The following is a 16925-nucleotide window of genomic DNA, read 5'->3' as shown; positions in this document are numbered from 1 at the left end:
TTTGCTCTGAGAAGAGAGGTGACCCAGGAAAGTATTTTGCTTGAGGATGCAGAAACTGATGGTAGGCTTGCAGAAGTGTGCCAAGCTTAGTGTCATAGCTGGTTTAACAGCGATATTATCAATTCAGTGTATTCACCTGACAGTACCTGAAAAATTCAAATAACAGTTCAATTGATAATCATCCTTCTTTGACTCAGATGCATGTTTTAACTCTGAGAGTCTCTGCCCCGTTTGGCCTATTGTCCCTAAGAAAAGTTAAACTCATGTACGCAATGTAGACTAATTTACCACCACGAAACTGACCCAATATTGTACAGCCACTGGGCAGTGTAAGCTTTAAAGTGGTTTGTGTATTTTTTCAGTTTACTCTCGGTGGCTTCGAGGACCTGCAAGCCAAGAAGGTAAAGACCCGGGAGGCGCTGTGCCTGCCTCCCCTCCCTGAGAACAGTATCAAGGTAGTGCGGAGCATGAGGGCAGCCTCCCCTCCGGCCTCCGCCATGGAGCTCATCGAGCAGCAGAGACGGGGGCGCAGCAGCCGCAGGGTAAGCGAGCCGTGCCCTGGACTCTGAGTCAATGTCGCCTGCTTTCTTCAAGTTATTCTATATTTGTTTTGGGTAAAACTGTTCCTCAGGTTGTTAATAAGTCTGTCCCTTTTTTCTTGCAGAATTTACTTTTTGCTAAATGCATGTTTACTGGGCCTAAGAGAAACTTTTTTTTTTTTTTTAGAAATCAGAAATGGACTCAAATACTTTTCTTTGTTTGGCTATGCACTTCTGTTCTCAAATTTAAACTTGTAAGCTAAAAGAGTATGTATTATAATGTAATTGAAGGATTTCTGATCGTGGAGTGTGGCTTCCAAGCTTTTCAACAGGAATTCTGCACTGTAATAGCTGTAGGTCTGGCTTAACAGCAGTTAAACAAGGAGCATTACACCACACGCGACAACAGTTTTAATGAGAGCCCTTCTTCTTGAGAGGAGCATACAAAACATTAGGCATATCCTCAATGTGACAAAGACACTGGAAACAATTCAGTCTTGCCTTATGCCTGTCAGACAAAGGAGTGCATACTGTGGAAGCGTGTGACAGGCCACTGCTGATTAGAGATTCACTGACTTGTACTGATAAAAGAACAATTGTTTCTGGGATTCAGGCTGGAAAGAGCAGATTGCTTTTAAATACAGGTTTTTCTGTGTGTTTTTTTTTTTTTTTTTTAATTATTATTAATTTCAATGTCTGTTTTCGCTGCTGTGTGTAAAATACATGTCCAAAGCTCCTTTACATATTTATTTAGTCTTTTAAAGCTTGCATTTGATGGGCTGCCAGTTCTGCTTTTCACATTGAATAATACTTGGCATGTTTTTTTGAAAGGTAACATTTTATACGCCAATTTAGGAGTGACTATTCTAAGTTTTGTTAAAAAGCACAGATTTATGGATGGGATTGTTAAAATGATCACAGTACCATAGTCAACAAGCCGTTTTCTTTTTTCTTTTTTCTTTTTTTTTTTCAACTGGGTGGTTTTAAAATGTGTCTGCTTGGCCCAGTTTCCTTTGACTGGGGTCTAAACCATTATGCACCTTTTTCACAAGCCTAACACAAAAGAGCACAGGAGGTTTACAGGTCATCCTGTTGTGCATATAAGCAGATACATTGTCACCACTGGAATTTAAGATGGTGTTTAATGATGTCCACATTGCAGCCCTTAGTGAAACAGGACAGCCTGGACGCCTATAATGAGCGCGACCCATTCAAGAACGACGAAGCGCGGGACGATGAGGAGGACAACGACGATGTGGACAGCGGGATTGAGGGTGAGGTGGGTCTCCTGGACAGAGACGTCATCATCCAGCCCCCTCCCCCTCCCGTCAGACCTCCCTCAGAGAGAGTGTGCTTCCCGAGGGGGCTGCCTTGGGCACCCAAAGTCAGGTAAGAGTTGAAGAACTACAGCCAGGCTGTACCACCATGGAGAAAGATAATGTCAAATAAGCAAAGCTTGGTTTAGCCTGGTGAGTAAATGGATGGGGAACCTCCATGGTAAATCATATAATGCAGATAGCGGCGTTAGTAAGGAACAATCTTCCCTCTGGGCCAATCATTGACCCAGTTCTTTGAGCATGGGTGTTTCAATACAATACATTCCAATACAGGTCAATAGAATTTTGTTCGCCACGTGCTGATTCTCAGTTTGTTTAAAATATTCCTTCAGGAGTGAATGCCTGTTGTACCAAATAATCGTCTATGGTTGAAATCCGATGATGTGCTCCTGTTTTCCCCTAACGACAGCCATTAACCCTTTATGAATAGACCCCTATGTGAGTAAAATTTGGGGTCAGTAAAGTGCAACATGACCTTTGAAGTCATGAATGCTTTCATTAAATACTGTACATACTTTCATGTTAACTGATGGGGTATGCATTAACTACAGCCTTATGTTTTAATTGTAATGTTACTTTGAATTACTGTACAAAAACTTACAATGATAACAAAAATTATTTGTATTTGCTTTATTGACCACAAACAATATGGCTGTGAAGCAACCAAACACAAAACTAGCCTTTATATTGTACAGCCTTGACTGTTTAATAGTTCAGTTTATAAAACAATATACAAATACATAGACGGAAATATTATGCAAAAGAGAAGCTCAAAGATCTAATATATTTTGCATTAAAATAAGCTAGACTTCATTTGACTTATCTGTACTTTTACACACACACACACACACACACACACACACACACACACACACACACACACACACACACACACACACACACATTTGCAAGTAAAGTCATGCAAAAATTCTGGTTCTTCCTTGAGTCACTGAACAATATGTTAAATTATTTAACTTAAGCTTTGTATGAAATGCCAGAAAGTTAAACCTAAAAAGCATTGCCTGTGCTAATCCCTTTATGTATTTATTTTTTGACTGTTGGGAAAGTCATTATAACTGTAAGAATACCGATTTATTAATTTATTAATTCATTTATTTTATTATTAAACAATATAAGTTTGGGACAAAATAGCTCCTCTTATTGAAACCGTCTAAACTGTGTGTTGCTTTTATCATAGATGCTAGTGATCATACTTCTGTACATGGTGCTAGTAGAATTGTATTTTATTAAAGACCAAGTGACTTCAAATAACATTCAATTTTTATATACAGGCTCTTGTTTCTATAGTCTGATCTAGCTCAGGAGAAATGCTGATGGCAGGCAGAAGCAGCTCCTGACATTAACACTGTGTTGGAATAGTTGCAATTATAAATACTATAGGTAATTCAATTTGAAGGTACTTACGGATGCCAAACACTAAACAAGATGTGATTCCCTGCAGGGCTATATGACACTAATGCTGCAAAATGGTCTTATTGTAAACATAACTAGTTTATTTTGACACACTGTATTTTATATAGCCACTGGTATATTTTCTCTGTAATATTAAAATAGCTGAATAACCTGTATAGATTATAACAGTAGTTTTGTGGAACATGAGTTATGAGCAGAACTGCCTTCTGCTACAGCCAAATATTTCAAATTTTGACTCATCAGTCCAGAGCACGTGCTGCCATTTTTCTGCACCCCAGTTCCTGTGTTTTCGTGCATAGTTGAGTCGCTTGGCCTTGTTTCCACATCGGAGGTATGGCTTTTTGGCCACAAGTCTTCCATGAAGGCCACTTCTGACCAGACTTCTCCAGACAGTAGATGGGTGTACCAGGATCCCACTGTTTTCTGCCAATTCTGAGCTGATGGCATTGCTGGACATCTTCCGATTGCGAAGGGAAGTAAGCATGATGTGTCTTTCATCTGCTGCAGTAAGTTTCCTTGGCCGACCACTGCGTCTACAGTCCTCAATGTTGCCCGTTTCTTTGTGCTTCTTCAGAAGAGCTTGGACAGCACATCTGGAAACCCTTGTCTGCCTTGAAATTTCTGCCTGGGAGAGACCTTGTTGATGCAGTATAACTACCTTGTGTCTTGTTGCTGTGCTCAGTCTTGCCATGGTGTATGACTTTTGACAGTAAACTGTCTTCAGCAACCTCACCTTGTTAGCTGAGTTTGGCTGTTCCTCACCCAGTTTTATTCCTCCTACACAGCTGTTTCTGTTTCAGTTAATGATTGTGTTTCAACCTACATATTGAAGTGATGAGCATTAGCACCTGTTTGGTATAATTATTTAATCATACACCTGACTATATGCCTACAAAATCCCTGACTTTGTGCAAGTGTACCTTCACACCAAATATGGATTTGATTTAGATTTTTCTTCTGTTCACTCACTTTGCATTTTGTTAATTGATAAATATAATCTATTAACATGTCTATTTTTGAAAGCATTCTTACTTTACAGCATTTTTTCACACCTGCCTAAAACTTTTGCACAGTACTGTGTATGTGTGTGTGTGTGTGTGTGTGTGTATATATATATATATGTAGTGTGTGTGTGTGTGTGTGTGTGTGTGTGTGTGTGTGTGTGTGTGTGTGAGGGTTACTGCTGTTAATACGTGCTCTTTTTTTAAAACAGAGAAAAAGATATTGAACACTTTTTGGAAACAAGCAGAAACAAATTCATCGGCTTCACCCTGGGAAAGTAAGTTTTGCAGGAGTGCATTTATTTTTCACCAGAAGAAATGTGTTTTCTATAGAGGTTCATTGTACCATTGCAATTGAGAGTTACGTTGGGTGTGTTTTGAATAGTATGATGAAGACACAGTGTTTATGTCTGTGATCGATAGCCATTTCATCAGTTTGTTGTCACCATCCACAACACTTTCTCAGCTTCTATGTTGACAGTTGTATTATGATGGGCTAGTTGAGTTTGTTGGTGCTGTTAATGAGATGCATTGAATCTGTATGTATTGAGTTAAAGTATTGCGCCTGAGTAGTAATACAAAATAAAAAGCATCTTGTTAAATAAATAAAATGAATGACCCGTGGGAAAGAGAAAAATCCATCATTTTGTACCCCTTTTTTATTTCACCTTTCTGGGTCCGTTGATAGCGTTCCTGTACGACACAATACTGCAGCGTCCTATATTTCTACATAGATCTATTGTTATTTGAGAATGTCCTTTGTTTTCCAAAGGCACAGCCCATTGCTTGCATGTTCATGCTTGGAAGTTTTGCTGCCAAGTTGCCTGTCTGTACTTTCCCTGCTTGGTGCACGCTGAGCACCAGCACTTAGCATGCTCCAGGGGATTCCACTGCGGCTGGCGGCTGTCTGCTCTGTAGCTGCAGCACTGGGACCAGACACTAAATCCTGGTACCTGTGTTTTCATTCCCACCACTAGAAAGACTGCTGCCTAGCCTACCTTTAATCTACTATTAGTAAATTCATTCTACGCTTGATCCAAACAATATTTTTACAGAAAAGAATAGTGGTCTGGTCTTTGTTCACTTACCGCAAGCTACACACAAGCTTGTATTCCCTTGTACTTTAATGCTGCATGCATGATTAAACTCCCTGTGAAGAGACTGCCCTTCTTTGTGATGTTTCCACTGTCAGATACCTATGTGTAAATAGGTTTTGAGTATACAAGGGTGTGTTTTTCTCCTGCAGTGATATTGACACCCTGGTGGGGTTGCCGAGACCTATCCATGAAAGTGTGAAAACGCTCAAACAGGTATGTAAAGGAACTCTGAACTAAGAAATGTGTTCCGTGCTAAAAAGCAATATGACTTGGCATTGAACAAACAGGAACAGACCTGGTGGCAGTGGTTAAGTGATGGTCCACATTGTTGCACAGTGATGATTATGATGAACTGTACAGTTTGTTTGCTGGCAGCAGCTTTGCTGAAGTTCAAAGTCATTCAGTAATGTCTCAACAGTCCTGTAAAGAACTCCATTAGCTGCACAAGACAGTTGGATCACATGCGAAAGTGAACTGCAGACCGATACTGGATGTGCTACTTCACTATTGTTGTTGCAGTATGGTCGGTGGTTCTTCTTTTTAAAATCAGGTTTTCTGCTTTAGGTTTTAATCATGATACTGGAACTGGAAAATATCAGAAATGTGGTGTCAGTTGATGTGCTGTTTTAAAAGTTATTTTACACCTCTAATAAGAGTAAACAGCAAAGACTGCTTCCAAACCCCTTCAATGATCTGCTTGAGTTTTCTGGTTTAGGAACTTTTTATTAGGTTTCTGAAAAAGCAGGGTTCGATTTTAATGTAAAGAAGGCTTACAAAACAGGCTTCCATTGCCCTAACCCTCAGAACAGCAATACTGGTTTACAGGAAACAGAAAAACAGAGCATTTAATAATGATTACTCAATATTAACATAAGCCAATCTTCATGTGTTTCTTGTTACCAGCATAAGTACGTCTCCATTGCAGAGGTCCAGATGAAGAAAGAGGAACAATTACAGCGGTGTCCAATGACCTTGGTCAGTATGAGCAGTAATGGGGGGTAAAGTTTACATTGTGGTGGGGTCACTTTAAACTAGAAAATCCCACAGGTTTCTATTCCTGCTTTTAGCATTTACTGTTGTCTGGAGTGAATAATTAGAGAGTGGAGATTTCACTTCATTGTTTACCTCTTCATTGTGGGATCAGAAGATTATTGTACTCTTGTAATAGGAACAATAACAGATGTATAGTATAGGGCCATAACTTTTTTTTTTTTTTCTTGTCAACAAAATACAGTAGCACACGCACAACACAGGAGACTCTCTTCTCATGGCACCAGTCTGCTAGCACTAGAATTATTCAGTTAGGCCCACAACCCCCAGTGTACTGGAGAGAACTTGGATTAATAGAAAAAAATGTATTTCTTGGCCTCAAACCAGTGAAAAATAGTTATTTCATTATGTGATTTGATAGGGAGAAGAAGAGGTAGAGGAGAGCCCAATTGAAATTCTTTATCAGGGAATGTTATCCAACCTGTCTCAGTATGTGGTAAGTGCAAATCATTTTATAAATCTCAGTTAAACAAGTTGTGATGTGAGTATAAAGTGTCAGAGTAATTTAATTTGAAGAAAACAAAAGTTTGTAGGGTTTTTTTTTTTTTTTTTTTTGCAACCTGTCCTTTTTGTGTGCAGATAGGCAGGTGAATAGGGCAAACAGTGTTTACCAAGTAACTAGAGTATTTAAAGAAACACTGTCCAGAATATTTTTACTGATCAGGATTTGACAGCTAAAACAAACCTGCTAGTGTTCGAGCTCAAAAACTCTCAACCTCCGCAATAGGTATGATGTAAACTTCTCAGCTGTTTATTATGTTTGTGTGAATATTCCAAATATTGTTTCTATTTCTGCAGATTGCCCTGTTGAAACTTCTGCTTGCTGCAGCCCCTACCTCAAAGGCCAAGACAGACTCTATCAACATCCTGGCTGATGTGTTACCTGAAGAAATGCCGTAAGGGTTTGGTGGTGCTGGCCACATGAAAGTGTTCAATGCTTCAGTTCTGTTGATAGAAAGTTTTTAAAAAAGGAGGTTGTTATTTTTGTGTTTTTTTTTTTTTTTTTTTTTTTCTGAAGCTTGAAAATAATGTTTTTGGGTGAACTATCTGATTTGCTTCAGACAAAAATAAATTGATTTTCTGTTCATCCTGGTTCAATGATAAGTGGACAAAAATGACCTGTATAAAGGGAACAACATTTAAATGTCAAATCTAAAGTGTGTGTGTGTGTATATATATATATATGAAGGTTATTGAGATGATGTATTGTGTGAAGGCAATCACGTTTTTCAATTGAACACAGTGTCATTTTCTCTATGGGAAACAGCATCACAGTCCTGCAAAGCATGAAGCTGGGAATCGATGTGAATAGACATAAGGAAATTATTGTCAAGGCCATATCTGGACTCCTTCTGCTGCTGCTAAAGCACTTTAAACTCAACCATATCTACCAGGTGAGAACCCAGACCCTGACTATGTATCTCTATTGCTGCTTCACTGGCTTTCATCCTGTACTGGAAAAATACAATGCATCATGGGAAAGTATTGGACCTAAATTTCAAAAACCAGTGCAAACAAAAAAATGAATTCATATTTTGCCATATTACCATATTATTGGTGGTAACAATAAAGACAAGCCAGTGGGTGTTTAATGGCAAAAATAAAGAATATCTATATTTACTGTGACGCAACAGAGAAGCAACACTGGTCCCTTAGCAAATGGCCTGATGAGGCACTTCTATCTAACCAAAAGAAAACTGAAAACGCATGACGCTAATGTTATTTAATACAATTCAAGGGGACCTTGTTTCATAGTGGATCTTTTTTTTAACAAGATACTTAAAAGTTTGTACTTTTCATTAGCTTGTTCCTGTTTTTCTTTATTTGTTGCAGTTTGAATATGTCTCCCAGCACTTGGTGTTTGCCAACTGTATACCGTTAATACTGAAGTTTTTCAATCAGAACATCATGTCTTACATCAGTGCCAAAAACAGGTATTGTGAAACTGCAAGCTTTTCCAGTACATACTATACCCATATGTGTATTTGTTTATTTTTCTTATTAAATGCACTCAGAGATGTCATTTCTATAGACATGTGGCAGTAATTAGAATTGTTGTAGTTTCTGCTGTTAAAGTGGCCATCGTGCCTGGGGTGATCTGTGGATAAGCTTGTATGAACTGATCATTTGCAGGAAGAGTTTATGTGATGTACATTTCCACCCCACTTGATTTGACTCTTTCTAGTGTCTGTGTTCTGGATTTCCCACATTGTGTGGTTCATGAGCTGCCTGAGTTAACTGCTGAAAGCCTGGTAAGAAACTGAACCACTCCAAGTATTACATTTCAGTTTTCTTGAAACCAGTTTTATATATATATATATATATATATATATATATATATATATATATATATATATATATATATATATATATATTATACAAATAATACAAAAATAATAAAAATATATGTATGTGATTACCTATTTGATGTATAATGCACAACAATAAGTCAGTTTAGTGTTTCACACAAGGCACTGCTGTTTCTGTGAAGCTGAATCTCTCTTTATGTTGGTAGGAAGCTGGAGACAACAACCAGTTCTGCTGGCGGAACCTCTTCTCTTGCATCAACCTGCTGCGGATTCTAAACAAGCTAACTAAATGGAAACATTCAAGGACAATGGTAAGAGTGCAAGAAATATCACACTGTGGAGCAGGACTACCACAAAGGAAGGAGGGCATGGAGTGACAGCCCTCTTGTAAAACGAAGGAGGATTGCAAGTGAAACCAAGTCTCTGAAATGCTCTGTCCTCGGTTTTATTTTTATTTTAATCACAGATGCTGGTGGTTTTTAAATCCGCTCCAATCCTGAAACGTTCCCTGAAGGTAAAGCAGGCGATGATGCAGCTGTATGTTTTGAAACTGTTGAAAATCCAGACCAAATACCTCGGGCGTCAGTGGAGAAAGAGCAACACGAAAACCATGTCTGCCATCTATCAGAAAGTACGCCATCGTCTCAATGATGACTGGGCATATGGAAATGGTAAGACAGCATTTCTAGGTAAAAGGCGGTCACAGTTTGAATAGGTTGCTAATATGCAAGGTTTCAATGCTTCAGTAGTAGCTTCAAATGTCATTATTTTATTGTTGTTTTTTAATGTCATTATTTTTCCGGTTAAAATATTGCTGCCTGGCTGTTTGCAGATATTGATGCCCGTCCCTGGGATTTCCAAGCTGAGGAGTGTGCGCTGAGAGAGAGCATTGAAAAGTTCAACAGCCGCAGATACGACAAAAACCAGAGTACAGACTTCACCCCGGTTGATAACTGTTTGCAGAGTGTGCTGGGACAGAGAATGGAGCTCCCGGAGGACTTCCATTTCAGCTATGAAATGTGGTTGGAGAGGGAAGTTTTCTCACAGCCAATCCAATGGGAAGAGCTCCTGCAGACAGAATAAGCATGGAGTATCTTTACTTCAAAGTTCAACATGTGTATGTCTTTGTTATTTGTGAAAACATTTTACAAAACTGGTACCCAAAGCAGTTACTGGTTTGGCTAATTTAAGGACCCCAAAGAGTGTTTTAAATTGCCTTAAAGTTTTGTAACATTTAACATTTTTGGATTTTTCCTGGATTGAAATAGTACTTTGGCTTAAAACCTTTAAGTCCAGCCCATGATAGTGGCATGTCTCACTTTAAATTAGTCTACCTTGGTGTGCCTTTGACACACAGGATTTTATATGTTCTTTTTTTATATTATATTAAAAAATATTACCATTGTTGTTCCTTGAAACATGTCTGTTTTGAACTATTATATCGAAACCGTAAGTGTTCATGTCATATTGAGTTATAAAGTATTTTTCTTACTTACTCTGTGGCTCCCTTATTGAATTAATAAGGGAATATTTCAGAGAGGTTTCTCCAGATAGAAGAGAATTATTGTTTGTGTTGGTGCAATAATAGATGTTGTTTCCACAGTAAATACCTGCTGAATGAACAACTTGCTGCAAGACTGTGAAGAGGATTTGCAGTAATTAGTAAGGCGTTGAGTGGACTTGAAATGGTTTCATGACACAAAGTCGATCATGCGCCAGTGCACTTAAATGGAGTTTCATGTTGATCTTGTGTGATTCAACGATCATTTCACTTAACTTCTGGCAGGTCAAAGCTAATTTGTTGACCAGGGTCTGAACTCCCTTTAGTTTGTATATGGGGTACACAAAATTATATTTTGTAGTCCTTGGAAGGGACTTACTGGGTTTCAGAGCTGTAACAGGTCTAATAAAGGGTGGTTACACAGTCTTTCATTTCATTTTTCTGTATCAGCATGGCAGTTTCCTTAATTGTATTTGGTGCCAGTATCAAATCAAATGATGATAGGCCATCACAATCAGCCTTTGATAGCTGCAGTATTTGTATTGGTGGTGCACTGAGTGACAACAGGGTTTAGCTACCACTATGAACTTCTGCTTTAAGTGCCTGGGTTCAGTATATCAGGCTGTAAGATATTACATATCCTCACTGTCTGGGCTCAAAGTGAGAGCCCTGGGCTCCATTTTAACCACTGCTAGCCACACTTTTATGGCAGATTCCATAAATAAAATAAGTGCGTGTGTGTGTGTGTGGACACTTGGGAGGGCTGGTGGTTGTGCCTATAAACAAGCTGAGAGCAATCTCTTGAACATGTAACAGGCCTTGGTGATATTATATGATAACTATTTATTCAAGCAATGATTCACAAACTGGTGTTCAGTTCCCAACTGTTAGCAAAGTATGTAAATTATCCTTATGAAAAGCAACAGCTATAAATGTTTAGCTGGTCTTTTCAGAGAAGCATCATTCTAAGCAATATAGTATTCCAGATTATTTTGTGTAGTGCATGGTTTATTTTGCTAGCAGATTTAAGGGACTAGCACATGCTTTAAAAAAAAAAAAACACTAGTGCAATGCCTTGTCAGGAACTCCTTACCACATGATGTAGTATTTTGTCTCGATGCAAACCTTTCACCAGTCGCATACTTTGCATGAGGACAGTGTAGATATTACCATCACTGCATGCTCAAGTTCTTAATGAAATACTGCCAAACCTTTCTACTGTTTTAAATGTGTTTTTTTTTTTTTTAAGTAAATTAGTTTATGTTAATTAAACTAGCTTGAATACAACAAACAAAATACTATATTGTCTGAATATTCAAGTTTGACCACAAGTCTAAACATTTTACAGTGGTGTTTTACTATGTTGAAGCTATCGTGTGCTGGTGCAGTGTAAAATTATTTTTCTTTTTGAGGTGTGGTCAAAGAAATACTGAACTTCCATTTCAGTTATTCTGATTTTTATAATTTCAGTCTTCCACAATAAATAACAATGCAATATAGAAAAGCTGTACTGTGTTTTGCAAGTATTCCCTTCAGACTCGCTGTATTGTTAAGCAAAACACATTTTAAATAACTAGTCTGCCCGCAGATCAAGTCACCCACAGTAGCTAGCAAAACGTCATTAAAAAGACAGAGCTAGTTTTACAAAAAATCCCTGTATGTTCTCTTAAATATATGGCAGGTATCACCGTGTATATTTCTTAGTGAATAATTTCTATTTAGAAAACTTCTTTGCAATATATTGTTTGTGCTCACAGTGCCACATTTCATTTCCAAAACGTTCAGGGTGTTTTAAGACATTTTGCTGTTTTAAATCTCAAATGTGTTAATACAAATGTTTCAAAGATGTATGAACACTGTTTGACTTATTGTACCTTTTATATAATGTGATACTATACACCGTCGGAAGCATGTTTTCTTACTGTGTTAATATAATTATGCAGCTTGGAAATACTGTATCATATTTATATAAATGTATTTATCCTGTTTTTTTAATTTTTTTAATTTGTTTTAACACAGTTCACCCACATGTATAACATAATGACATCTGTTGTGTGTTTTTGGATTATGTGAATGGTGTAATATAATATATATATATAATATATTGCCAATTATACTGAAGGGTTTTCTGGAATTGTTGTTCCTACATAAAAAAGAAATCTTGACAACTAAAACAAAGTTTCTGATTTTCGAATCTTGATTTTTGTTTCAACGACTACGATAGCTTAGATTTTATAATTTATATACAATGTCGATGCATACACGTACAATAAAATTCTAAACTTAGAAAGTATATATATTATATATATATATATATATATATATATATATATATATATATATATATATATATACACACACACACACACATTGCCTATAGAAAATCTACACCACCTTGAACTTTTTTCACATTTTGTTGTGTCAGTGCCTCAGAGTTTCATGCATTTAAATGAGGATTATTTTTCCACTTCTCTACACATCATACTCCACTGTTAAGGGGAAAATGTTAAATTAAAAATACAAAACTGAAAGATCATAATAGGATAAGGCACTTATCCAACCAAGCTATTTCAGTTTTTATTTTTAATTAATTTTGTACAAATTTCTAGAATATTTTTTTCACTTGGAATTTGTGGGGTAGGAGGTGGTTACAAGCCCTGCACCACATTGCCTCCAATAGCCAATCTATGCCTTCATGCCCAATGCAAGCCGCATGACCACAAAATCCCCCCAAGTCAAGCTGGACTTCTGATACAAGAACTGTACTACCTTGGTGTCACTGACCACATAGTGACAGGCAACTCTCAACCTGGATTGAGGAGATGGTTTAGTAGAGTTTCTTGCTCAAATCATAAAGATATTCAGTTTGTGATGCTAGCCTTACCGGTAAAGATGAACAGCAGGAGGTTGTTGTCAAAATGGGAGAAGAGAAGGGGGAGACCAATTGCAAGAAACTTGCTAATACGGTACTATCTCGGGGATCAATCCCCCAGCCGCGTACTAACTTGCAACAAAAGATAAAAAGGGGAAAAAACTGATCCCCAGCGTTAGTACAGAGCTCGGGGTTAAGCTCTTTGTTGTAGTGTACTACCAAACAGGAAATGAAGGGGGCGGCGGCTCAGATTGTTTCCAGCCAGTGTAACTTATTTAAAATTGAAAACCAACATCGTAAATTGTGCATAAATACATTTTTTTTTTTTTAAACACAAGTAAAATACCAAAGGGTTAACTGCACAAGAATATTTTCCCCCATTTTCTTAAACCAAATTTACAAGTCACCAAAATGAATCAAGCTGCATTAGGATAAAGCAAGCTTGTATTGTCCTCATTTAATTCAAGCACAAAACAAATACATTCATTTATGATGAAGAACCTTCTCAAAAATGTGATTACATTTCTAAACACTAACCATTCTAGTTGTTCCACTGGAGTTGACATTGAAGTAGAAAGTCACATTGATAGCATCAGACTGAAGAGGCCGGCAACTAGGATCCCTTAGAGTTAGTTGACTTGGAGACAAACTGAGGACAGATTCTACTTCACAGCAAGAGTTGCTGTAGTTCCATTAGTGAAGCAATCTGAAACACGTTTGGATCCAGGTTAAGGAAACAGATTATAGCACCAATATACGTTTATAATAATAATAAAAATAATAATACTTTTGAAATTATATTACAACTCATTTAGAAGGCTGTACTTTGAATTTAAGTTTGGCAGAGACCCTGCACGTAATGCCTCACAAACTGTCACCTCAGTTTGAGAGTACGATAATGACAAATCGAGTTCGTTGCCATCCACAAGTCAATTGCCCATTTTTACAATTTTCCTGGACTGATAGGTAGCCTAAGCAGACATTAAAGTATACGCTTTATTTGAGGCCACTTGATTTAAGAAATAGTGCAAAGCATCTCATCAGCATGTCAAAAAAAAATGCCGTAACAGGGGCAGCCCCCGTAATTAAGCACAGCGCGGGAATAGAAGGACCAAGTTGCAAATCAAAAGTACAGTGCTTAACTTGAAATAGATATTGATTTAGAACAGACTAAACAGAAATAGGGTGGGGGTTTGGAAATTTGCATTGTAATCAATTGATTTAAGAGTTTATGCTCCTAATTTAATTATTGTGCTTAATTGAATTAATTATGTGATGTATAATAATTAATTAAATTAGTGGTTTTAACACAAACTGGTTTATCTGGGAAATTGACAGATTGTTTATTGTTTATCCAGCGATCATTTGGAAATAATTGGTTCAGTACACTGTTGCCGTGAATAGACAGCAAATGCCTGAGGATGTGTGTACTGTACAGTTGTACATCTGAGTAAAGTTTGTCGCGGAGCTTTAAAGGTTCCCATGGCAACTGAGTCACCCAAACAAACTTCTCCAGGCGTTGAGACTCAAGCGTGGGCGAAAAGTAAATGGTAGGTTTGAGTACAGTGGTATTTTTTATTTTTTATTTTATCAAATGTTCACGATAGTAATGTCGTTTTCTTTAAATGCGGAATGCAAGTAGCTGATATGTAAAAACCATGAACAAATGAACGGTGGATATTCCTAACGCATTGTTACAGTTTAGTATAGTGCAAGTTTTGTACAGCCGCAATCAGGTTTGTTCCGTCGCCTTGATATTCTTTATTGAGCTGAACAACCGCAATTCCACTTCTAGTTCCCTTTAGGAAAGGACATGGTTACTTACTTAGTGACATGTACACCGCTATGGCCAAAAGTTTAAGACATAATTGTTTTTTTTTTATAGAAATGATAAGAAACTTTGCAGCCCCTTAAAAAACAATAAACTCAATTTTGAGGGATCCTTGATGTTTATCATTACAACTTTATGTGGTGCACTGAAGCAAATCTGCCTTCAACAACTTAACCAATGCTGGATTCCTCTCCTTAGGACCTAAAATCAACCCATTTAGTTTTATGAACAGAAACGGGACCAGAAGAAGGACTGGTGCAGAACAGAAGAAACATTTCCAATGGTACTGCATATTAAAGATGTATCAATACGATAAACTTAAGAGTTAATACAAAGTCATACTTAACATAGAAAATCAGCTGTCTTTAGTTGCATAAAACATATGTTTGCTCAGTAGTTTGCTCATTTTACTTCTGTATAAGAATGTGTGCACCGAATTATGGAATAGAATTATGAAACCCTTAATGTTTCTATTTTGAACCATATGCTTTTAAAAAAAATGTAATTTCAATATGTTCAATGTTTTTAAATATACAAAATACCCATGTGTTTCACAACTTGCTTCTTTAAATTGTTTTAACACTATTGGTATAAAAAGATACAAGTAATGTGTTTGAGGCATGTCAGAATTGACATACTGCAGTGTAAATGAACAAGCTGACACTTGATATTGAACAAAAACAAGTGAACATTATTTTGGCTTGTGAACAGTGACAGAAGTGATTGAAAATAAATAGCTGTATCTGTCATTTCAGCCTCACAAAAGTGGAAAAAAAAAATCTCACAGCGCCAATCCAGGCAAAAGGAAAAAGCCATCCAAAAAGCGCTCTTTGAGCAGCAAATCTCCAAAGCCTGAGGTGGATATCCTTGGTCCTGTTGCCATGGAGAATCTGTATTACATCTCCCACAATGCTGCTGACTGCTTGGCATTTCGGGGGTTTGGGTGGTCTGGTTCACCTAAGAAGAAGGGAAAGAAAAGCTAATGCTAATAAAATTTTCAAATTATCACAGAAGTACCCAACATATAGAAGAGTAAAGATCAGGTATTCTAACTGTACACAACTTTCTGAAAATAGCAATTCCAATCCCCATTCCTTTTTAATCAATTCCAATTCAAAGGAGGGACTTGGAATTAGAATTGATTTTAAAAAAGAATTGGAATTGATAAACTGAATAAACCCCAACCCTGATAGTATCATTGTTAACCACAATTTCAATAATTAAAATGCAGTTTCGATCATTTGAAGGTCAGTTTACTTTGTGTCCAGTTTTAAATGTGAGAGCCATCGTAAATAATGTAATAATATTCTTCAAAGATGGCGCACACACAGTCATAATGTGTGTTTAAAAAATAGCAAAAACTACACAAGTGTTCCTACATCTGGCAAAAACAACAAAGTGAAAATACACAATTTCCTTTATGAAAATATATTTTGGGGTAGTCCCATTAAGGGCAAAACAACGTAATAGTAGTGCAGTAAGTTTTACATTTGTGTCTGTTTGTAGAAATCATTTGTAAATACTGTATGCCCTTTTATTGATCCAAATTGTGTAATTGCATATATATTTTTAGACTTTTAATAAAGACTTCTGGTACAATTATGTCTTCAACTGCAACTCATTTTATTGATCAGAGGTTCATTTTTAGAAAAAGGTGGCTATCATCTTATTATATTAGAATGTGCATTATATTACCCTGGGGTGTATATTATTTAGGCCTTAGATGTTGCTTTTATTTAAATGTTAAGATACTGTGGGGGACTATTTAATAATATTTAATTGTATTTAGTGATGTTAGTCAGGGTGGAAATAAAACACCACTGGGGGAAAACACAAACATTTTAAACATAAAGTTACAAAGCAGCTGCACATGTCACAACTTAGATAAGCACATTCTATAGACCCCTCATATGCGTCAATAATTTCACAGTTCAAAACTGATAATAAAATCAGA

General features: G+C 37.0%; 2 protein-coding genes across 3 annotated transcripts in view; both read left to right on the top strand.

The window, feature by feature from the left end:
* The window catches only part of LOC121319949 (striatin-interacting protein 2-like), a 29094-nt gene extending 16803 nt beyond the window's left edge, over nucleotides 1-12291 (top strand). The window contains exons 9-21 of the mRNA XM_041257941.1: nucleotides 363-542; nucleotides 1702-1928; nucleotides 4524-4589; nucleotides 5558-5621; nucleotides 6312-6383; nucleotides 6820-6894; nucleotides 7257-7354; nucleotides 7726-7852; nucleotides 8292-8392; nucleotides 8644-8710; nucleotides 8974-9078; nucleotides 9234-9438; nucleotides 9600-12291. Coding sequence (XP_041113875.1) covers nucleotides 363-542; nucleotides 1702-1928; nucleotides 4524-4589; nucleotides 5558-5621; nucleotides 6312-6383; nucleotides 6820-6894; nucleotides 7257-7354; nucleotides 7726-7852; nucleotides 8292-8392; nucleotides 8644-8710; nucleotides 8974-9078; nucleotides 9234-9438; nucleotides 9600-9850 — 1638 coding nt within the window. The 3' untranslated portion in view covers nucleotides 9851-12291. The remainder of the gene's footprint in view (nucleotides 1-362; nucleotides 543-1701; nucleotides 1929-4523; nucleotides 4590-5557; nucleotides 5622-6311; nucleotides 6384-6819; nucleotides 6895-7256; nucleotides 7355-7725; nucleotides 7853-8291; nucleotides 8393-8643; nucleotides 8711-8973; nucleotides 9079-9233; nucleotides 9439-9599) is intronic.
* Nucleotides 12292-14615: 2324 nt separating this feature from the next.
* Nucleotides 14616-16559, top strand: LOC121320267 (small lysine-rich protein 1). Of its 2 annotated transcripts, XM_041258521.1 has the most exons (3): nucleotides 14616-14690; nucleotides 15170-15254; nucleotides 15727-16559. In XM_041258521.1, the coding sequence occupies exons 2-3, from the start codon at nucleotides 15252-15254 to the stop codon at nucleotides 15952-15954; spliced, it is 231 nt and encodes a 76-aa protein (XP_041114455.1). In that variant the 5' UTR covers nucleotides 14616-14690; nucleotides 15170-15251; the 3' UTR covers nucleotides 15955-16559. The 2 variants fall into 2 exon arrangements, with proteins under 2 accessions (XP_041114455.1, XP_041114454.1); XM_041258520.1 differs by lacking the exon at nucleotides 14616-14690 and having other exon boundaries at nucleotides 15041-15254.
* Nucleotides 16560-16925: the final 366 nt, after the last annotated feature.

This window comes from Polyodon spathula, chromosome 8, assembly GCF_017654505.1.
Source record: "Polyodon spathula isolate WHYD16114869_AA chromosome 8, ASM1765450v1, whole genome shotgun sequence".
In the NCBI taxonomy this organism is placed as follows: Eukaryota; Metazoa; Chordata; class Actinopteri; order Acipenseriformes; family Polyodontidae; genus Polyodon; species Polyodon spathula.
This window is presented reverse-complemented; position numbering and strand designations above follow the sequence as displayed.